The sequence below is a fragment of the Geotrypetes seraphini genome, chromosome 16 (genome assembly GCF_902459505.1).
Source record: "Geotrypetes seraphini chromosome 16, aGeoSer1.1, whole genome shotgun sequence".
In the NCBI taxonomy this organism is placed as follows: Eukaryota; Metazoa; Chordata; class Amphibia; order Gymnophiona; family Dermophiidae; genus Geotrypetes; species Geotrypetes seraphini.
The window spans coordinates 19,739,205-19,763,136 of record NC_047099.1 but is presented as its reverse complement, the minus strand read 5'-3'; the positions used below and the strand labels follow the sequence as shown (position 1 = coordinate 19,763,136).

The window sequence follows — 23,932 nt, the reverse complement described above, 5'->3', positions numbered from 1 at the left end:
AGGAAAACCCACTACACTAATCTCATAGGCACGGAAACCCAAGATTCCAAAAAACTATTCCAAATCCTGAAAGATCTAACAGACACCAAACCCTACACAACCACCAATAACACCCCCCCTCCCTCAGCCATCCTCTTAGCAGAACACTTCAAGAACAAAATTACCAACACCAGAGCCACTTTCAACCTTACCCCACCCCATCAAAATACAATCACAATCCACCCTTCAGAAAAAGAGTCAACTGCAGCAGACAGAACATGGTCACAGTTCCCCAACACACAATGGTCCGAACTCAATAAATTCTACAAAAAATACAGCCATGCCTCCTGTGACCTCAACCACTGCCCCTCATATCTCCTTACTACCTCCAGTGTAAAATTCCGCACCATACTTCTACAATGGATTCAATCCACGCTCACAGAAGGCATTTTCCCTGATGACCTCAGTGAAATCGTCATCACCCCAATCCAAAAAGACCCAAAAGTACCACAAAACCACCCATCTAACTTTAGACCTATTGCCTCCATTCCGCTATTTGTCAAAATTATAGAAGGCCTAGTAGCCAAACTCCTCAACAACTACCTAGATGACCATAACCTACTCCACCCCATGCAATCAGGCTTCAGAACCAACTTCAGCACAGAGACACTACTAGGCTCCCTTATGGACACTGTCAGACAACACCTTAGTACAGGGAAAAAAATGCTTCTCATACAACTGGACCTAACTGCTGCATTCGATTTAGTAGATCACAACATCCTTCTACAGATCATAGATGCAATAGGCATCTCAGATAAAGTATACTCTTGGTTTGAAGGCTTCCTAAAATCTAGAACCTACAGTGTAAAATCAAACAAAGAAAAATCAGAACCTTGGTCAAACCCCTGTGGCGTACCACAAGGATCTCCACTATCCCCTACCCTCTTCAACCTTTACACTGCTTCTCTAGGAACACATCTGGACAATCTAGGCATAACCACATATAGTTATGCAGATGACATCACCATCCTCATCCCATATGATCATTCTAAACCTACCATGACAGACACACTTCACCGAACACTTGAAACAGTCACAACCTGGATGAAAGATCACAAACTTAAACTCAACCCAGACAAAACCAAATTCATCCTTCTCGAAAATGACAAGGTCCAAACCACAACCAACTTAGAACTCAACGCAACCAACTATCCCATCCAAACCACCATAAAACTACTTGGCATGACCATAGACAGATACTGCACCATGCAACCGCAAATAAACAAAACAATCCAGAAATCCTTCGCAATCATGAGAAATCTGAGACTAGTCCGGAAATTCTTTGAAAGAACACAATTCCAACTTATAGTACAATCCCTAATACTAGGTCTACTGGACTACTGCAATATCCTCTTCCTTCCTTGCCCTGTTACAATGATTAAACAACTTCAAACAATCCAAAACACAGCATTGAGACTCATCTACTCATTGAGAAAACATGACCATATCACAGAAGCCTACATCAACTCACATTGGCTTCCAATCCAAGAAAGAATCTAATTTAAATTCTACTGCATGTTATCTAAAACCCTAAACGGAGACAGCCCATCTTACTTGAACAACTGCCTCATCCAAGCACCCACTACCAGACACAGAAAAACGCACTCCCCATTCATACCTCCCCCAATCAAAGAAGTAAAACGATCAAAACTACACGACGGCCTCCTAGCCACTCAAGCCGCAAGACTGGATAACCAGATTTCCAACCTTCTGACGTCCACCCCAGACTACAAGACATTCAGAAAAGAAATAAAAACTATACTTTTCAAGAAATTCCTGAAGCAGCCATAACATCACGCACTCTTAATAACTCTAAAACTGACAATTGATCTACCCTTTACTTCACTAGTAATAACAACAGAGCTTCCATTGTGACCCACTTCTTAATTCTTTTGCAACCCGACTTATCCTTAACAACCTGTGAAATGTTTAAAAGATCTACTACTTACCTCTCTAGCTAATCAATAGTTCTCCCATTGTAACAACATTTTTATTAATCTTTTGTAATCTGCCTTGAACCGCAAGGTAATGGCGGAATAGAAATCCCTAATGTAATGTAATGTAATGTAATATGCATAAGAGAGAGTAACATAAAATAAAGCTATGCATTAAAGTCTATCTCAGTGTCCCTCAAAATTTTTGTAGTTTCGGTACACTAAACTCGGAGTCGCGGCTGGAGGCCATCCGGAAATACACAGATGTTGATGCGATAATGTCACATGCATGTGTGATGTCATCACATCAATGTCCACACATGTGCAGAGGCCCTCCAGATGGAGCCCTGAGCCTGCTATCACTATGCCGATGGGGGGGAAGCAGGAGGAGAGGTGATGGCACAGGCTGACTGACTACAGGATGTGCCTCTCACCTCAAGAGGCACGTCATGTAAGGCTGCGCCTCTACTCCTCGCTGGTGTCTTACATGGAATCTCGCCACAGCACACCATTTGCAATACACTGGTCTATCACAAGCATATTCACTGTGGATATCTTGTAAAGCAGAATGGCTGGGTTGAGATCCCACTGCTCTAGAAGATTCAATCCAGCAGGCTAGACTTATCTGCTACCTATCACTTCTATTGTAAGATCCAAAGGAATTTATAATTACAATTAAATACAATGCTTATCATTTATCTAGTGAAGCAATCCTCTTCTCCTCCCTGTCTACCTACCCCTCACCACATACAACCCACTCGATGAAGACAGGCAATACTGATCTCTTACAATGGATTCTACACTCATGGAACTTCCTCAAACTGGAAGTTTCTACTCTTCATGACGAAGTTCTATCCAATCTTACATAAATTATAAAGTTTTTCTCTTACCTGTTTGTGAAATCGTATTGAAAAAGTTCTGTACTCTATGGAAGAATGAACTTCCAGGTTCGAGCTAAAATTTTCATTCAGTACCTCCACCGTGACCTGTATAGTGATGTTAATATTTTCTGTGAAAAAGAAAATATGCCAGAATGATTACCTGGAGTTGATTATCAGACCAATAGGGTTGGAGAGGGGATTTGATACACAGTCTTTCTGTAGTTATAATTAAAGCAGTTTATCTTATTTTGGACATGGGGGAATAGAGGGTTAAGGGGCTTGCCCACAGTCACAAATTGCTGTAAAGGGTACTTTTCCTGTGTGTGGTTACAATCAAAGCAGTTTACATATTTTAGACAGATACTTATTTGGCAATGAGGAGTTAAGTGAGTTGCTCAGAGTCACAAGGAGCTGAACTCACAACCTCACGGTGCTGAGACAGCTGCTGTAATCACTAGTTCTTTTCTCTATTCCAAGAGTTTGCCTTGTCTTGGGTTCACAATTTCAGAAGGATTTGCATTCTGGGAGCTCATTAGTGGCTTGGAGGGGAAGCATTTCAATTACTTCTTTTAATTTGTTCGCTGTGCTACTGACAGGAATAAAGCTGAGCTGTTCCCGGAATAAATTTGTCTGGTTTAAAGCTGTAGAAAGCTGTGTTGTTAGGTGCCATCAATTTAGGGTTACCAGATTTTCTAGAACAAAAATCTGGACCATTGGCCCCGCCCCCAGGCCTGTCCAGTTCCACCTGGCCCCACCCTGTTATGCCCAAGTCATGCCCCATTAGGCCCCCAGCCCCACCCCCTCAACCTGTTCGCATGACGTCACCACGTTGCATTTGTGAATGTGCAAATGCCGTCCCAAATGTCGCTGCTAGCTGGAAGCTTTTCAAAACCAGGAGAAAGTGCCGGGTTTTGAAAAGCCGTCTGAACCCTCGGGCATGTCCTCGAAAAGGAGGACATGTCCGGGAAAAAGAGGACATCTGGTAACCCTACATCAACTCATGTTTGAGTCCTAGTGACTTGATGAATTACAGATCATAAGTACATAAGAATTACCAAACTGGGACAGATTGAAGGTTCATGAAGCCCAGTATCCTGTTTCCAACAGTGGCCAATCCAGGTCACAAGGACCTGGTAAGATCCCAAAGAGTAGAACAGATTTTATGTTGCTTATCGTAGGAACAGGCAGTGAATTTCCCCAAGCCATCTCAACAGTATATTCCATGGAATACATGATTCATTCTACTATTAAAATATTGGGTGTTACCCTTGATCAACATTTAACAATGAAAAATCAAGTCGATGCTGTGGTCTGCAAGGGTTTCTTCATGTTATGGAAATTGGGTACGCTTAGAGCTTACTTCGATGCTTTGGCATTCAAATCGCTGGTTCAGTCCCTGATTCTGAGCCAGCTTGATTATTGTAAAATAATACTGTATATCTTGTGAGTATGAAGAAAAATATCTTAAGACTGCGTATTATTCAGAATACTGCAATCAAACTCATACACAATCAGAAGAAATATGACCATGTCACCCCTTTGTACCGAAATTTACACTGGCTTCCTGTAGAAGCGCGTGCTATTTTTAAACTGGACTGCTTCTACTACAAAGTTGGTACTGGTTAAGCACCACAGTATTTGACAGACTTATTTGCTTTCCTGTTTCAACTTCACCACTGAGACACTACTAGGATCCCTTCTGGACACAGCTAGACAACACCTCAGCACAGGCAAAAAAATGCTGCTTATTCAACTAGATCTCACTGCAGCATTTGACCTGCTAGACCACGACATCCTGTTACAAATACTAGATACAATAGGAATCACAGGCAAAGTACACACATGGTTTCAAGGATTCCTACAATCCAGGACCAACAGAGTAAAGACAAACAAAGAAAAATCAGAACTATGGTCCAACCCCTGTGGCGTACCCCAAGGATCACCATTATCCCCAACACTTTTCAATCTCTACATTGCATTCCTTGGCACCTGCCTAGACAAAATAGGCTTAACCTCCTTTAGCGATGCAGACGACATCGCCATTCTCCTTCCTTTTGATCAGCCAACGCCCACCAGGACAGACACTTTACACAGAACTCTAGAAAGAGTAGCAATATGGAAACTAAAACTGAATCCAAACAAAACAAAATTCATACTTCTCAAAAAAAATAAAACCCCAACCATAACAAACCTAGTAATAAACTCAATCACAAACCCCATTCAACCCACTCTAAAACTTCTGGGAATGACGATAGACAGATGTTGCACCATGCAACCACAAATCAACAAAACAATACAGAAATCGTTTGCAGTCATGAGAAACCTAAAGCAAGTTCAAAAATTATTTGACAGAAAACAATTCCAGCTCATGGTCCAGTCCCTAGTCCTAGGTCTCCTTGACTACTGCAACATCCTATATCTCCCCTGCCCTGCAACAATGATAAAACAACTACAAACAGTACAAAACACAGCCCTGAGACTAATCTATTCACTAAGAAAGCACGACCACATCACCAAGGCATACCTCGACTCATACTGGCTCCCAATTCAAGCAAGAATACTATTTAAATTCTACTGTCTATTATTTAAAACCATAAATGATGACAGCCCAGCCTACTTGAACAACCGCCTAATCCAAACTACCACAACCAGACACAGGAGAACCCAGACACCATTCACATACCCTCCAATCAGAGACATTAAACAGAAAAAACTACGATGGTCTACTAGCCACACAGGTAGCAAAACTAGACAACCAACTCTCCAATCTACTAATCGCGACCCCAGACTACAAAACTTTCAGAAAAGAAATAAAAACCCTGCTATTCAAAAAATCCATGAAGACTAACACCGTATGAAACATTTCAATCCTCTGAAGCAACCCGCTCTACTCTGTAACACCTCTGGACATGTCCAGAAATCCTCTTCTGTAATTCTGAAATCCTCTTCTGTAATCTGCCTTGAACTACAAGGTAATAGTGAATAAGGACAGGTTGTTCACCCTCTCCAAGGTAGGGAGAATGAGAGGGCACTCTCTAAAATTGAAAGGGGACAGATTAAGTACGAACGTAAGGAAGTTCTTCTTCACCCAGAGAGTGGTAGAAAACTGGAACGCTCTTCCAGAGTCTGTCATAGGGGAAAACACCTTCCAGGGTTTCAAGACAAAGTTATATAAGTTCCTGCTGAACCGGAACATACTCAGGTAACATAGTAACATAGTAGATGACGGCAGATAAAGACCCGAAAGGTCCATCCAGTCTGCCCAACCTGATTTAAAATTTTTTAAAATTTTTCTTGTTAGCTATTTCTGGGCAAGAATCCAAAGTTATACGCAGTACTGTGCTTGGGTTCCAACTGCCGAAATCTCCGTCAAAACCTACTCCAGCCCATCTACACCCTCCCAGCCATTGAAGCCCTCTCCAGCCCATCCTCCCCCAAATGGCCATATACAGACACAGACCGTGTACATCGGCCCAGTACTGGCCTTAGTTCAATATTTAATATTATTTTCTGATTCTAGATCCTCTGTGTTCATCCCAAGCTTCTTTGAACTCAGTCACCGTTTCCTCTCTACCACCTTCCTCGGGAGCGCATTCCAGGCATCCACCACCCTCTCCGTAAAGTAGAATTTCCTAACATTACTCTTGAATCTACCACCCCTCAACCTCAAATTATGTCCTCTGATTTCACCATTTTCCTTTCTCTGGAAAAGATTTTGTTCTATGTTAATACCCTTCAAGTATTTGAACGTAGAACAAAATCTTTTCCAGAGAAAGGAAAATGGTGAAATCAGAGGACATAATTTGAGGTTGAGGGGTGGTAGATTCAAGAGCAATGTAAGGAAATTCTACTTTACGGAGAGGGTGGTGGATGCCCGGAATGTGCTCCCGAGGGAGGTGGTGGAGAGGAAACCAGTGACTGAGTTCAAAGAAGCAAGGGATGAACACAGAGGATCTAGAATCAGAAAATAGGGTTAGTCTCAGTTAGGGCGCTGGTCTTTGACCAGAGGGCCGCCACGTGAGTGGACTGCTGGGCACGATGGACCACTGGGCTGATCCAGCACCGTAAATTCTTATGTTCTAGAAACATAGAAACATAGAAATTGACGGCAGAAAAGGGCCTTAGCCCATCAAGTCTGCCCACACCAATAACCCACTCCCTGACTTTTATTCCCCTAGAGATCCCACGTGAATATCCCATTTTCTCTTAAAATCTGACACGTTGTTGGCCTCAATCACCTGCTGAGGTAGCTCGTTCCAATGATCGATTACCCTTTCGGTGAAGAAGTACTTCCTGGTATCACCATGAAATTTCCCTCCCCTGACTTTCAGCGAGTGCCCTCTTGTAACCGAGGGCCCTGTAAGACAGAAGATAGCATCTTTGACCTCTATACGTCCCGTAATATACTTAAAGGTCTCAATCATGTCTCCCCTCTCTCTTCGTTCTTCCAGCGAGTACATCCGCAGTTTTTTTAGCCTTTCTTCGTACGTGAGTTCCCTGAGCCCCAAGACCATCCTGGTAGCCATTCGCTGAACCGACTCAATTCTCAACACATCTTTCCGGTAGTGCGGTCTCCAGAATTGAACACAATACTCCAGATGAGGTCTCACCATGGATCTGTACAACGGCATTATGACTTCAGGTTTTCTGCTGACAAAACCCCTACGGATGCAGCCCATCATTTGTCTTGCCTTGGACGAAGCCTTCTCCACCTGATTGGCAGCCTTCATATCATCACTAATGATCACTCCTAAATCACGTTCTGCCTTGGTCCTGGACAAGGTTTCACCATTTAGTGTGTAAGTTCTGTGTGGATTTTTTTTACCTAGGTGCATCACTTTACATTTTTTAGCATTGAAGCTTAGCTGCCAAGTTGATGACCACTGTTCCAGCTGCCGTAGGTCCTGCGTCATAATGTCAGGCACTCTGCTTTTACCTACTATGTTGCATAGTTTGGCGCCGTCGGCAAACAGTGATACTTTTCCTCTAAGCCCTTGGGTCATATTTCCTATGAATAAATTGAATAGAATCGGCCCTAAGACGGAGCCCTGTGGTACTCCACTTGTCACTGCTGACGTTTTGGAGGGGGTACCGTTTACCATCACCCTTTGAAGCCTACCGCTTAGCCAATCCCTAACCCATGTAGTGAGTGTATCCCCTAATCCCACAGATTTTAGTTTGTTTAACAGCCTGCGGTGTGGGACGCTATCAAAAACTTTGCTGAAGTCCAAATAAATCACGTCTAATGTAATGTTTCAGAGGAACCTCAGAAAAACTCATGCTTTCTTTGTCTTTCCACCAGCTAATGGCTGCAAATACAAAAAATATCATGAGCGCTTGCTCTCTTTCCAAGCTGCTACGCATGATAGTGATCTCAGGTACTTGTTCGCTATATCCCATTCTTATCTTCATTTTAGAAGGCAATTAAAAACTCAACTTTTTAATAAGTTTATTGGTAATTAGTCCTGTCTCACTGTTCATACTACTCTTTTGTAAACCACATTGAACTGTTTGGTTATGAGGTCTAGAAATTGGTTTATTGTATTGTACTGTAATAATGGCCTATGGACTTCTCTTTTAGTAAATTATCCAAACCTTTTTAAAATCCTGTTAAGCTAACTGTTTTCACCACATTTTCTGGCAATGAATTGCAGACTTTAATTACATAAGAACATAAGTAATGCTTCTGCTGGGTCAGACCAGAGGACCATCATGCCCAGCAGTCCGCTCACACGACGGCCCATCAGGTCCAGGATCTGTATAGTAATCCTCTATCTATACCCTTCTATCCTCTTTTCCTTCAGGAAATCATCCAATCCCTTCTTGAATCCCAAAACCGTACTCTGTTCTATCACGCCCTCTGAAAGCGCATTCCAGGTGTCCACCACCCTCTGAGTGAAGAACTTCCTAGCATTGGTTCTGAATCTGTCCCCTTTTAATTTTTCCGAATGCCCTCTCGTTCTTGTAGTTTTCGAAAGTTTGACAAATCTGTCCCTCTCCACTTTTTCTATGCCCTTCATGATCTTGTAAGTCTCTATCATATCCCCTCTAAGTCTCCGCTTCTCCAGGGAAAAGAGCCCCAGTTTCTCCAGTCTTTCAGCGTATGAAAGGTTTTCCATACCTTTTATCAAGCGTGTCGCTTTCCTCTGAACCCTCTCAAGTATCGCCATATCCTTCTTTAGGTATGGCAACCAATATTGGACACAGTACTCCAGATGCAGGCGTACCATCGCCCAATACAACGGCAGGATAACTTATTTTGTTCTGGTTGTAATACGCTTCTTGATTATACTTAGCATTCTATTTGCTTTCTTAGCGGCCGCTGTGCACTGTGCCGACGGCTTCCTTGTCTTGTCCACTATTACCCCCAAGTCCCTTTCTTGGGTATTCTCACTCTCACTCAATGACAGTCCTCCCATGGTGTAGCTGTACCTCGGGTTTCTGTTTCCTACATGCAAGACTTTACATTTCTCTACATTAAACTTCATCTGCCATCTCGTCGCCCACTCCCCTAGTTTCTTCAGGTCCCTTTGTAAATCTTCGCAGTCTTCTATAGTCCTAGCCCCATTAAAGAGTTTGGTGTTGTCTGCAAATTTTATTACTTCACACTTTGTCCCTGTTTCTAGATCATTTATAAATATATTGAATACCAGCGGTCCAAGCACCGACCCCTGCGGAACACCACTCGTGACCCTCCTCCAGTCCGAGTAGTGGCCCTTCACTCCTACCCTCTGCAAAAATATATGATCACGCAACTTCAAATATATCAGCCCAGCAACTTCGGGCAGCGTGGGAGCCCTGCTCCGCCCCCGAATCTCCTGCGAGTTTCACCATTTCTTTCTCTCCAGGAGCAGCCCTCTGCCATCGGGTGCTGCTCCTCACTTCAACCCGAGACTCGGGCCGCGTGGGAGCCCTGCTCCGCCCCCGAATCTCCTGCTGACTTCACCGGATTTCTTCAGGAGCAGCCCTCTGCCATCGGGTGCTGCTCCTCACTTCAACCAGAGACTCGGGCCGCGTGGGAGCCCTGCTCCGCCCCCGAAACCCTACAGTTTCGCCTGACCTCCTCGGGAGCAGCTCCCCTGCCTTCGGGTGCTGCTCCTCACTCTCAGCCCAGCAACTTCGGGCAGCGTGGGAGCCCTGCTCCGCCCCCGAATCTCCTGCGAGTTTCACCATTTTTTTCTCTCCAGGAGCAGCCCTCTGCCATCGGGTGCTGCTCCTCACTTCAACCCGAGACTCGGGCCGCGTGGGAGCCCTGCTCCGCCCCCGAATCTCCTGCTGACTTCACCGGATTTCTTCAGGAGCAGCCCTCTGCCATCGGGTGCTGCTCCTCACTTCCCAGCCAGACAACTTCGGGCAGCTGCCCGTACCCAACTTTCTAACTGGCAACCTGTACATTTAACCTGACCCCCCTGGTCGGCAAATCCCTCCCCAAAAAAAAAAAAAAAAAAAAAATTAATAACCAAAAAAAAAAAAAATAATAAATTTATTATATACAAAAAAAAAACTAAAAAAAACTATTTATAACCGACCCCTGGACACACTCCTTGTCTTATCTTTAACTGCACTGCCTGTTTCTTTCAACTCTCTCTTCCCCTTCCCCTCCTCCTGGCAAATTCTCTAACCCCTTCATATTGGCCCACCTGACCCCAACCATGAAGCCTTCACTCTGGCCCCTCATCCTCCTTCTCCTCTCCCTCACAAACACTTCCCACTCTCAAAAACCTCTCCCCCCAAACTCTCCCGACACCACATTCATCAACAACACCTGTCCTGGCCTCAGAATCCCCACGCTAATACCCACCAGACCCCATCACTTCAAAAAACACCGAGGAGTTAACCTCACCTCCTTGAAACCTGTTCCCCCAGCAAACCTACCCAACCTTACCTCAGACTCTCTCACCCCAGTCCCTACCCTCTATTGTAACGCCAGATCCGTCAGAAATAAGACCCAAATAATAAGAGATTTACTCGAGGATCATGATCCGGGTTTTCTGTGCATCTCTGAATCATGGATCGAAAAAGATGACTTACTCACTCAAAATGAACTCTGTCCCCCAGGCTACCATGGTCTTTTCTCCCCTAGAATAAACCGGAAAGGAGGAGGTCTTGCCCTTCTCTACAAATCATTCTTTAATGTTGAACTTCTTGAAAAGGGCAGCCATCCCTCCTTAGAATTCATGTTAGCTTCAATAAATGACGAACTTCATCCCCACCCATTAGGCATCCTGTTACTTTACCGCCCTCCTTCCCCCTGGAACAAATCCTCCGAAATTGTTCTTGAGACTATAACAAGGGCCTATCTAAAATTCCAAAGACTACTGATCATTGGCGACATAAACCTTCACCTAGAGGACAACACCAACAAGGACACAACTGATTTCAAAGACTTCCTCATTTCTTTAGGCTTCACCGCCCCACCACCCACCCCTACCCACGAAAAGGGGCACTCCATCGACATCATCAGCTTTCTTAACCTGACTGAGCACAAAACCTCCACTGTTGAGACCCGTTGGGAATCTGTTCCCTGGTCTGATCACCTCCTAGGCCATTTTTGCCTCCCTGTCTTCATGTCAATCCTTGGTACCCCTACCCGAGCCTCAAACTCCATCACCTACCGCAAAAAAATCACTAGTGAACTATTCTGGTCCCAGTTCCTCAACAAATTCCCTCCTCTTCCCACTCTCATGGACCCAGACGCATTCTGGCACAACTGGGTGACTCTTTCGGAAACCACGTACCGTGCTCTTGCCCCTCTAGCCACTAAATCCATCTCCTACTCTCACAAGGCCCCCTGGTATCTCCCATACCACAGGGAACTAAAACAGAAATGCCGAGCCCTCGAGCGAAGATGGAAAAAATCGAAATCCCCTTCAGATAGGCAATCCTGGAGAGAAAACATCAAATCCTACAACTCCATACTAAAAAAAGCTAGGAAGATCTTCTATGGAGATAAAATCTCCAGATCAAAAAACCAAAACAGTACACTCTTCCACATCTGGCGAAACCTAACTTCTAAAAACGACTCCTCCCCCTCCCCCACCCTCCCATCTCCAAATGACTTAGCCAATTTTTTCAACGAGAAGATCTCTACCATAAAGAGTTCGTTCCCCCCAGCTATCTCTTACAACTCTCTTCCTCTGAAAGACTCCGACCCTATCCCTGCTGACAGATCATGGACTACTTTCGAACCTGTATCCGAGCCCCAGATCTCTAAACTCTGCCTGAAACTTAAATCCTGCAAGTGCATCCTAGATCCTTTCCCATCCTACCTCTACGAAAACATCCCAGCGCAGGCCATCTCTTCCCTTACAAACCTTATAAACAAAGCTTTACTATCGGGCCTGTTCTCCTCAGAAATGGGCCACATTGCCTTGTCCCCTCTTCTGAAAAAAGCCGATCTTGACCCTTCCTTACCATCGAACTACCGCCCCATAGCCAACATCCCTCTTTTAACAAAACTTCTGGAGACCATAGTCGCTACCCAGTTCTCCTCTTACCTAGAGAGATTCTCCATCCTCCAACACTACCAATTCGGATTTAGGCCCAACTTCAGCACCGAGTCCCTCCTAGTTTCCCTAATCTCAAAGGTGCAACAACTACACGCCCGAAACAAATTTGCTGTTCTCCTACAGTTCGATCTCTCCGCAGCTTTCGACGTCGTGCACCACGACATACTAATCTACCAACTTTCCGAGATAGGAATAGACTCCTTTGTCCTAAAGTGGTTCTCAAACTTCCTTCGCGCACGCTCCTACACTGTCAACGCAAACGGCTCCAAATCCACCTCGTGGACACCATCCTGCGGGGTCCCACAGGGCTCTCCCCTATCCCCTATCCTCTTCAACATGTATATGACCTCCCTGAAGCTTCTCAAACTATCCCCCCTTGAAACAATTTACACATATGCAGACGATATCCTTATCCTCCTCGAAACAGACCAGAACCTTACAAACCTCCAAGAGAACATCACCTCATGCATAATGAGACTTCATGCCTGGTCCCTCTCTGTTCAGATGAAATTAAATGAATCAAAGACAAAACTACTCTGGCTCGGCCCAAAGTTAGCACACCTGCCCACCCTCTTCACTCTACCCACAGGTCCCGCTCTTCGCCTTGAATTCTCAAGCAAGGTCCTCGGCATCATTATCGATTCCTCCCTCTCCCTAAACGATCACCTGAACTCCTTGGCAAAATCATGTTTTTTCAGCCTCCACATGCTTAGGAAAGTTAGATCCTATTTCCACCAAAAACACTTTACCGTCCTGGTACAATCCATCATCTTATCCAAACTCGATTACTGTAATGCCATTTACCTGTGCCTAACAAAAAAAAGTCTTCACAGACTCCAGCTCATCCAGAATACTGCGGCCAAATTGATTTTTGCTAAACGCAAATTTGATCATGTCTCCCCCTTACTTACCAAGCTTCACTGGCTCCCTGTACTTTCCAGAATGCTCCTGTCTAGCTTTCAAGATAATTCATGGCATCCTTCCGCCACTAATCCCTCTATCCTTCCTCGCCCAAACGCCTGCTACCACCAGATCCGCCCACAGACATAAACTATCCTTCCCCTCTCTACGTGGCATCCCCCACGCAGGCAAACTGGGAAGATCCCTCCTCTCCAAAATCACGGGCCTTTGGAACGATCTCACTATCCCGCTGCGAAACCTGGGCTCCCTCCAGCTGTTCCGGAAACAACTGAAAACCTGGCTTTTCTCTAATATATAACATCTCCTTCCTACTTCCCCCTTTTCATATGCCCTTGTAAACTCTCTCTCCCCTCTTCTTGTATTTTTAAGCTTTGTAAACCGTGTCGAGCTCCGCTTGCGTGGAGATGATGCGATATATAAACTTAAGGCTTAGTTTAGTTTAGTTTAGTTTACCCTCTGCTTCCTACCTGCCAAACAATTATTGATCTATCTGTGTACGTCTCCTTCCACCCCATGGTTCTTCAGTTTCCGAAGTAGGCGTTCATGGGATTGTGTGAAGAAATATATTCTCCGGTTTGTTTTAAATGTACTACTTAGTAGCTTCATCGCATGCCGCCTACCCTAGTCCTAGTATTTTTGGAAAGAGTGAAGGGAATACACTTAGTAGATAAAGACAGGTTGTTCACCCTCTCCAAGGAAGGGAGAACAAGAGGGCACTCTCTAAAGTTAAAAGGGGATAGATTCCGTACAAACGTAAGGAAGTTCTTTTTCACCCAGAGAGTGGTGGAAAACTGGAATGCTCTTCTGAAGGCTATCGTAGGGGATTCAAGACAAAGTTAGACGAGTTCCTGCGGAACTGGAATGTACGCAGATAAGGCTGGTCTCGGTTAGGGTGCTGGTCTTTGACCTGGGGGCCACCGAGGGAGTGGACTGCTGGGCACGATGGACCACTGGTCTGACCCAGCAGTGGCAATTCTTATGTTCTTATGAACAAGTGATTCACATCTACTCTTTCCACTCCATCAGTATTTTACCGACCTCTATCTTATACCCCCTGAGCTGTCTCTTCTCCAAGCTGAAGAGCCCTAGCCGCTTTAGCCTCTCCTCGTAGGGAAGTTGTCCCATCCCTTTTATCATTTTCGTTGCCCTTCTCTGTACCTTTTCTAATTCAGAGAAGGATAACAAAAAGAAATCGGTTTTGTGCTAGTCCAGTTAAATCATTCAGAATGAACCCCATGGTTGTTTTCAACATCTAGCCATCTGATTGCATGTCGCCCTCTTTGCCTGGTTCCTTCAATCTTCCCAAACAAGATGTCCTTCTTCAATGATAGCTGCAATTTGTTGTATTTTTAATGCGTTGTTTAGGAAAAGAGCTTGCCCCTTCTTCTATTAAACTGCGCTCGCAGTTTTTAGCGCCGAGAGCCGCGCTGCTCCCGACGCTCATAGGAACTCTATGAACGTCGGGAGCAGCGTGGGGCATTCAGTGCTGCTCCCTGCGCTAGAAACTGCTAGTTCAGTTTAATAGAAAAGGCCCCTGGTCTTTACTCCCAGTCATTGTGGGCCCCTAACAGATCAGGTTGTCAGGATACCCTTAATGAATATGCATGAGAGAGATTTGCATTCAATGGGAGGGGTAGATGTGCAGATCTGTTTTGTGCCTATTCATTAGGGATCCCTTGAAAACCCTGCCTGTGGTGGCCCTCGAGGCCTGGGAGTGAAGACTGAGCTCTTTGGTGGTTTACTGTTTTATCACTACAGTATTATTATTTTAAACAGCTCTTTTGCAATATGGATGGGTTTGGCCTTTCTTCTTTTGTGATTGAGGAACCACTCTTCAACTGCCAGTGAAAAGGAATTTAACTTGACATCTTTACTCAAATATTCCATTAACGTTCACACAATCAACTAGGGAGATATATTGAAATTCTGTGATGATGTATATCAAATTCCCACTATATCACAGCTCTAATAAGCATAATAATTAATTGAAGGTAAAGTGCTCAGACCCTTGAACCAAACTGTTTAGTGATATCACTAAACTATGACTGCCTTTGGGACCATCACTGCCTTTACTGTCCCATTGCCTTATTTTGTGTGTCATTTGGGAGACTTGTTGATTGCACATTTGGCAGCCATAGACTGAAACTCGTGCACGTGCTAGTGCTCATAAGTGAACGCAACTAAAAGCCATTTGAGTAAAATGGCCCCCCGACTCAAGTTTCGCACTCTTCCTCAGGAGGGGTCAAGCACAAAAAATTTACTAAACAGTTTGGTTGAAGGGTCTGAGCACTTTACTTTCAATTATTAAGTTTTTTTGTGTTTTGGGGGGCGCTAGCGTGCCGCGTGAGTAATGGCCGCTTGAACGCGACGCTCCGGCACGAGTTCTTAAAAAGAATCAAAAACAGCGCACTCAGCCACATTAATTAATTTTGATTGCTCACCGGCATAAAAACAAAAGCTATGGCTTCAGGGAAGACTGGAAAGCGCCGGAGTTTGGAGCCGGTTTCCCCCTCAAAACCGCCGCTCAAAATTGACGACATCACCGCGGCCTCTCTGCTGGAGGAACTGCGTGCTCTACGCTCTCTAATGGCAGACAACAAGACTGTGACAGACGAGATTCTCGTCGAAATTTCAACATTCAAATCAGAAATCGCTGATTTAAACAATCGGATGGACACAGCTGAGACAAAAATTGCAGTTAATGCAGAAAATATTAAAACTATCCAGCGCCAGATAAAGCGCATTTCCCAGCTAGAGAATGATCTGGAAGACCATGGAAATCGATCTCGTCGAAGCAATTTCCGTATATTAGGTTTGCCGGAGGCACGGGAGGGAAGAGATATGATAAAATTTCTGGAAGAAATGCTCCCTAAACTTCTATCATTGAACTTTAAACAGGCATTTGAAATAGAGAGAGCACATCGTATTCCCACTCAACAGCCAGTGCAACCTGATAAATACCCAAGACCAGTGATTGTGAAGTTACTTAGATACACGCAAGTGCTTGAAATTATGCAACAAGCTAAATTGCAGGCTCCTGTAAAATTTGAAAGTCATACTCTCCTGTTTGTACCAGATCTCTGCAAGCAAACTGCTAAATCAAGGAAAAAACTGTTGGAGTATCGTCCTAAACTGAAACAGCTGGGAGCCAAATTTGGGATGCTTTATCCAGCAAAAATGAGAGTTACTTTAAATAACTGTACTAAGGATTTCACAAGACCGGATGAATTGGCAGAATATCTTGAAAAACTGTCACCGAGCAGTATTGATAACACTTGATGAGTATATTACATTTTATACACTGCTTATATATGCAGCTGCTCAGAAATTGAATATTGATAAATATATATCACCTTATTTTGCATCTCTATGCTATCCTAGCTAAATGTGGTTGACTGTGTTGTTATTATAAATTTGCTGTTTTACTTGGCCGGGGATTGCGTTTGAGCTCATGCCACGTGCTCACTATCCCGTGTTTAACTGCCATCCATGTTTAATGAGTTGTTGTTCTGTTTTCTTCTTTGTACTTATTTCTCTATGCAGTTAGATGACAATGCATATGCTCTTACTCACATGTCTGAAAAGTATTGTATGCTGTATGATGCTACTCTCAATATGAGAATTCATTACCCACAATAATAATGCCTCTTCACTGTTTAACACTTAACGTCAAAGGTCTCAACAACCCAATAAAGAAGAAAAAGATATTTAACTATATCTCTAAACATCAAGCTGATATTGTATGTTTACAGGAATCACACCTAACGGAATCGGAGGCTAAAAAATGCTCTCTACCATGGGCTTTCCCGGTATTATACTCTCCTGCAATGGGGAAAAAGAATGGTGTGCTGCTGTTCATCAGGAAAAGGCAAGACATTAATATTCAATCTCATGTCACAGACTCACAAGGAAGATGGATAAAGGTATGCTTAGAAATAGCTGACACAAAGCTAATGTTACTCAATGTATATGGTCCCAATGTAGATGATAACAATTTTTTTAAAGATATTGCTGAGATATTAAATGACAACAGAGACAGACATTGCATAATTGGAGGAGACTTTAATGTTATACAAGATCCATTAAAAGATAGAAAATCTACTATTTCTTACAAAAAATCCAAAAACTGGTATGCCCTTCATGATATTATTTCTCAATTCAAATTAGTAGACGCTTGGAGAATTACTCATCTGGACGATACTGATTATACATTTTATTCCACACCGCATAATTCGTATTCCAGACTGGATTTTTTCCTGATTAGTCAATCCTTAGTGCGATTTGTTAAGTCTTCCATTATAAATGAAATTAGTGTGTCAGATCATGCCATGGTTCAATTGCAGTTGAATGCTTTTGGGAAAAATAACCTATCAGGACAGTGGAGACTTAATAATTCTTTATTACAAGAGGAGGATTTTATACGACACATTAGATCTGCAATCAATGAATACTTCACTAATAACTCTCCATCTGACACCAGGTGGCCCTTCATTTGGGATGCATTTAAAGCCTTTGTAAGAGGTATGATTATATCGTATGCCTCTGCTAAAAAAAAAGCAGTACTACATGAACTACTTGATACTGAAGCTGAAATCAAAACACTGGAGAGAGAACATTGTGCTGATCCCACTAATCTTGCAAAGTTGGGACAGTTAAGGGCTAAACGGTTTTCTTACAATGTCTCCCTGAGCAGGGTTTCTGCTAATCAAATTTATTCACAACATGCTGCTTATTATGCGACCACTAACAAATGTGGACACAACCTTGCCAATTATTTAAAAGGCAAAAGAGATAAAACAAATATCACTGCTCTTCAAACTGATGATAACGTCCTACTGACTGATCCTGTGGATATTCTATCAACTTTTCAAAACTTCTACAGTAAGCTTTACACGTCAGAACTGGAGTCTGAAGGAAAAATTGAGGAATATTTAGTTAACCTTCCACATAATACTACGAACGAAGTGGATAATTTGAAATTAAGTGAACCCATCTCTACTTCAGAACTGAGTGGAGTGATCAAGTCCATGGCGAAATCTAAAACCCCGGGTCCAGATGGATTAACGAATGAATTTTATCTTGTTTTCCAGGAACAACTGATCCCTCACATGATTGATTACTTCAACTATCTCATTGATACACATGATATCACTGGATCATTTACGGAAGCCACTATCATAGTCCTTCCTAAACCGAATAAAGATCCTCTGAAAGTTACCAACTATAGACCACTATCAATGATTAACTCTGATGCAAAAATATATGCCAAGTTGCTGGCTACTAGACTTCAACTAGTACTACCTAACGTTATTAATATGGATCAAAATGGCTTCATGTCCAATAGATTTTCAAGCGATAATACACGCACTTTCCTCAATGTCATAGTCAAAGCAAATGAAATAGATGTTCCCATGGCTGCTGTAAGTCTGGATGCGGAAAAAGCGTTTGATAGGATAGAATGGCCTTATTTATTTCGTGTCCTTGATTGGTTTGGTTTTCCTTCCCAATTTATTAACATGATCCGTGTTCTATATTTCTCTCCTCTCACTAGAATATACATTAATGGATTATTCTCAACTTCATTTAATCCAAAAAGAGGTACGAGACAGGGGTGCCCTTTATCCCCGCTTTTGTTTAATTTAGCTTTAGAACCCTTACTTATAAACTTAAGGGCTGCTTCTAATATCAAAGGCATCAGTATCGGCTCAAAGGAAATCAAAGTATCTGCATACGCAGATGATGTGCTTTTATACATTACTGTGGACTCTATCACTCCTGCTTTACAAGTAATAGATTGCTTTTCATTAATATCTGGTTATAAACTAAATCTTACCAAAACTGAAGTAATGGCTTTGAACGCTCCAGAGGCGTGCACAACAATTCAAAACCTGGGACTAAAATGGGCTGGAAGACAACTAAAATACCTGGGCGTAATGTTTGCCCCAACTGTTGATGAAACAATCCAACTCAATACGGACCATTTACTGGACACTATCACCAAAATGACGTCCCGTTGGTCACCTCTCAGGTTATCCTGGTGGGGGAGACTTGAAACTATAAAAATGATGATATCACCAGTGATAAATTATACTTTGAGTATGATACCGGTCTATTTAAAAAAATCCACCTACAAAATGATTGAATCTTTGCTTACCAAATTTTTGTGGAATAATGCTACTCCACGTATCAGTCTACAAAAGCTAAAAAGAGACAAGCTTGATGGTGGGGTTCGTTTCCCCAGCTTTCATGACTACCACACAGCCATGTTACTTAAACAGGGTTCTCAATGGATCTTAGAACCTACAGATGGAGATTTACCAGCCTGGGTCATTTTAGAAACTGAGACAGATACCAAGGAGAATATTTTTTATTCCACGTTTACGCAAAATGTCACTGACATTCTAAGGGATCCTGTATCTTCCACTAAATCTGCACTCAAGAACCTGGATACACTGTTAAAAACAAAATACAGTGATACAACACATATTTATCTTTGGAATAATCCTAAAATCACCATTCAGAATAAAACAATAAATTGGGCCTCTTGGAAAAGAGCTGGCATTGCATTTATAGCACATTTATATTGTGATAGTTCATGGATTCCCTTTGAAACTTTATGCAAACAATATTCCTTAACACACACACAACATTACAGATGGTTACAATTACGACATGCTATTGCTGCGGGTTATGAGTTGAATACCCTTACACAAAACACACCTTCAATTTTGAAATTATATGAACTGATGCAACTCAAACGTAAGGGTCATACAGCTGCATGGTATGCATTACTTATTAATCATAAGTTCAATAATGCTTTAGGGTTATGTGATGTTTGGGCACAAGATACTGGTGTCGCTATACAGACGAAAACATGGTCGAACATATGGAAAGATACTTTTACAACGCTTCACTCTGCATCTATTATTCAGTCTACTTATTTTCTGATGCATCGGGCCTTTTGGACACCCTGTAAATTGGCTAAGTTACCTAATTCGGATGTCACTTGCTGTTGGTCTTGCAAATCTGATCCTGGTAAATTAGATCACATGATCTTTTCATGTCCTGCCATACATACCTTCTGGTTGAGAATATGGAAAACTATAGCTGAGGTATTAGATATCAATGAACAGATAACCATTGCAGTTGTGATATATGGTGCTTATGGTCTAAAGGATATTCTTACAGGTACAAAAGCTAAATTACTTAAAAGCTTAATCATGATTGCATTAAAGCTTATATTCACGAATTGGAAAAATCCAGACACACTATCATATGCATTATGGTGGCATAATGTTTGCTTAATCATGAGATATGAACGTAGCTTTGCTATTAAACATGATGGTATCACTAGATATGATGATGTATGGCACCCACTGTCAGACTACTGTGACAATATGCTCAAACATACATGAACTCGATATGTATCTGAACTGATATTTTTGTGATGTATACTGTGTAAGATCTCTGTAAAAACCAGAATTCTAGTATTTGATTGTCATCTCATGTTTTTTCTTGTTCTTTAATTTTATTTTTATTATGCTTTAGAATGGCTCATTATATTACATAGACTCTGGCAAATATCTGTAATATTGTTTATTATTAAAACTAATAAAAAAACATTGAACTTAAAAAAGTTTTTTGTGTTTTTGTTTTTAAATTCTTTATTAATTTTCCAAACATCAACAGTGCAAAACACAAGTATGTATACATATAATAATTCAAGAAAAGCACATTCATCTTATTGACATACATGAGCAACCATTTTATCCCTCCCACCCACCCAATGACTAACAAGGAAAACACAAATACATGGATTCTTTCCATAACCTTTTCCAGTTTAAAATAGTAGTGCATTCCCACCCTCCTCCCGCCCACCCTGGATGTGTATACTCAAAGGGCCAAAATTAAAGATCAATTATCATTCTTTACAGAATTTTGTCAATGGTTCCCAAACATCCATAAATTTTCTGTAATGTCCCTGTTGTATGGCCATCATGCGTTCCAATTTAAAAGTGTGGCATAGAGATTCCCACTAGAAATTAAAATTTAACCGATCCCAATTTTTTCCAGTTCTTCAAAATAAGTTGTATGGCAACCCCTGTCATTATAAAGAGAAGTTTATTATTATGAGAAGATATTGGGCTTTTAGCCCTCATTAACGTGCCAAATAGCACGGTATCGTATGTCAATGCCACTTGACCCAAATCTCCAAATCTTAAGTATCAAGGGACGATAGTACAATAGATGATCCAATGTCCCTACATCGAGATGATAGTGCTAGCATCTATTAGAATTGGAACTATCCAATTTCCGTAATCGAACAGGGGTCCAAAATTAATTATTATGTTTATTAGAGCTGTGATATAGTAAGAATTTGACTCAAATATTCCATGACATTTATCGGATTTATTTATTTAAAATTATTTATAACCCACCTATCTACAAAACTAGGCGGGGAACAATACATACATACAAAATCAGCTGAAATTACAAACAATAAAATGCAGTAAAAACAAAAAATAAAATGCAATTTAAAAAAAGACCCTACTCATAGGGTGTTTTGGCGTTATGTGACGCTGTCACATAACATACACGCCAAAACACAGTTCAATAACAGTACAACCCTCTGCCTGAAGAGGAAAAAAAACTTCATATCCTCATACTATCGCATGACTTGTGCCAAAAGCGCACTCAAACAATTCAGTTTTTACTCCTTTTCTAAATTACCAAAGCACAGTCAATTGACGCAATGATAATGGTAAGGCATGCCACCGTTCCGGACCCTGAGCAGATAACATAGATTTATGGTTGCCAGTAAGCTTCACAGTTACCAAAGACGGAATCTCCAATGTCAAGCTGTCGGCACGTGAAAAAGAACGCCACCGGAAAAAGGGAGCGAACAACTGAAGGACAGTTGCTTTGAAACACCTTACACATCGGCCATAAGACCTTAAATTCTACCCATGCACTAATAGGCAGCCAGTGAAGTGCACGCAATATCGGATTGATATGATCAAATTTTGAGGCATGAATGATAAGGCGTGCAGCAGCATTTTGTGCCATCTGCAGAGCACCCAGAACACATTTAGGGAAACATAAATATATGGAGTTACAATAATCAAGCAGCATTGTGATCATTAACGTGACGACTGTGTGAAAGTTATCAACCGATAGATAATCACGCAACCTCCTCAATAAATGAACATAAGAATTGCTGCTGCTGGGTCAGACCAGTGGTCCATCGTGCCCAGCAGTCCACTCCCGTGGCGGCCCCTAGGGCAAAGACCAGTGCCCTAACCGAGACCAGCCCTACCTGCGTACATTCTGGTTCAGCAGGAACTTGTCTAACTTTGTCTTGAATCCCTGGAGGATGTTTTCCCCTATGACAGACTCCGGAAGAGCGTTCCAGTTTTCTACCACTCTCTGGGTGAAGAAGAACTGTCTTACGTTTGTACGGAATCTATCCCCTTTTCACTTCAGAGAGTGCCCTCTCGTTCTCCCTGCCTTGGAGAGGGTGAACAACCTGTCTTTATCTACTAAGTCTATTCCCTTCATTATCTTGAATGTTATGATGATGTCCCCTCTCAGTCTCCTCTTTTCAAGGGAGAAGAGGCCCAGTTTCTCTAATCTCTCACTGTACGGCAACTCCTCCAGTCCAACTTGTGGCACCCAGTTACAGAATTGCCACCGTTAAGTTTTTTTTTTGCAGGAAACACATCTGTCTTGCTCTACGCACTTACAACTAATGAAGAGCTAGGCCTGCCAGGTTCTCTCAGCTTCCTTAAGGCAACAGTGGGAATAACCAAATGGGAGAAGTGAGGTGATCACCATTTACCTCAAAATGCGCCCTAAATAGAACATTCAAGGGTCTTATGGGACACTGCAAGGCCACCCACACATCACACATACACCCACAGTCTGAAAAAAAGAAGAAACAGGAAAAAAGTGGAGAAAAAGCCTCCTATAGCTAAAAAAAAAAACCAAAACTCCACTTATGTCTCTTCACTATATCAAAACCAGTGGTAAAAAAATGAGGCACAGTAGCAGCAGCAGAAGTGAGGTGATCCAATATCCTTTATTTTAAGAAATACAAGTCTCAAAAGATGATTGCCACACTTCTAACATATGGTATCCAGACTCAACATGGGCCATTTGTGATAAAAGTCCATTGAAAAAAAATGTTGCTTTCGTATACAGTGGTGCCTCACACAACGAACTTAATTCGTTCCAGGAGCAAGTTTGTTATGCGAAAAGTTCGTTATGTGAAACGCGTTTTCCCATAACAATACATGTTAAAAAAAATAATTCGTTCTGCAGCATAAAATATGCTAAGATGACATAAAAAAAGATAAATTTGTCAAAATGGTGAAAATGGTGGTCTTGCTGAGGCCAAACTCTTTGACGAGGTCACACTGTTTTACCCCACATTCACTCCTAATTATTTCCCGTTTCATTTCAACAGAAATCACCTTCCTGCTTTTTTTAGAAGCCATGATATATAAAAAATATTGAGTTTATCTTAAAAGGACGACTGTATACAGTGAGAGAGGGCAGTTAAGCGCAGTGACTAACGACTGCCTGCAGTGCCTGCGCGGAAGGATGCAATACATCGGCAGCTCGGGCGACTTCGTTGTGTGAAACGAAG

The 23,932-nt window shown here is 42.3% G+C and overlaps 1 protein-coding gene across 3 annotated transcripts in view; it reads right to left on the bottom strand.

The window, feature by feature from the left end:
- The window catches only part of LOC117350154 (serine-rich adhesin for platelets-like), a 90,413-nt gene that overhangs the window by 34,579 nt on the left and 31,902 nt on the right, over nt 1-23,932 (bottom strand). For all 3 annotated transcript variants that reach the window (XM_033924207.1, XM_033924209.1, XM_033924208.1), the window contains one exon: nt 2,864-2,982. In XM_033924207.1, coding sequence (XP_033780098.1) covers nt 2,864-2,982 — 119 coding nt within the window. The remainder of the gene's footprint in view (nt 1-2,863; nt 2,983-23,932) is intronic.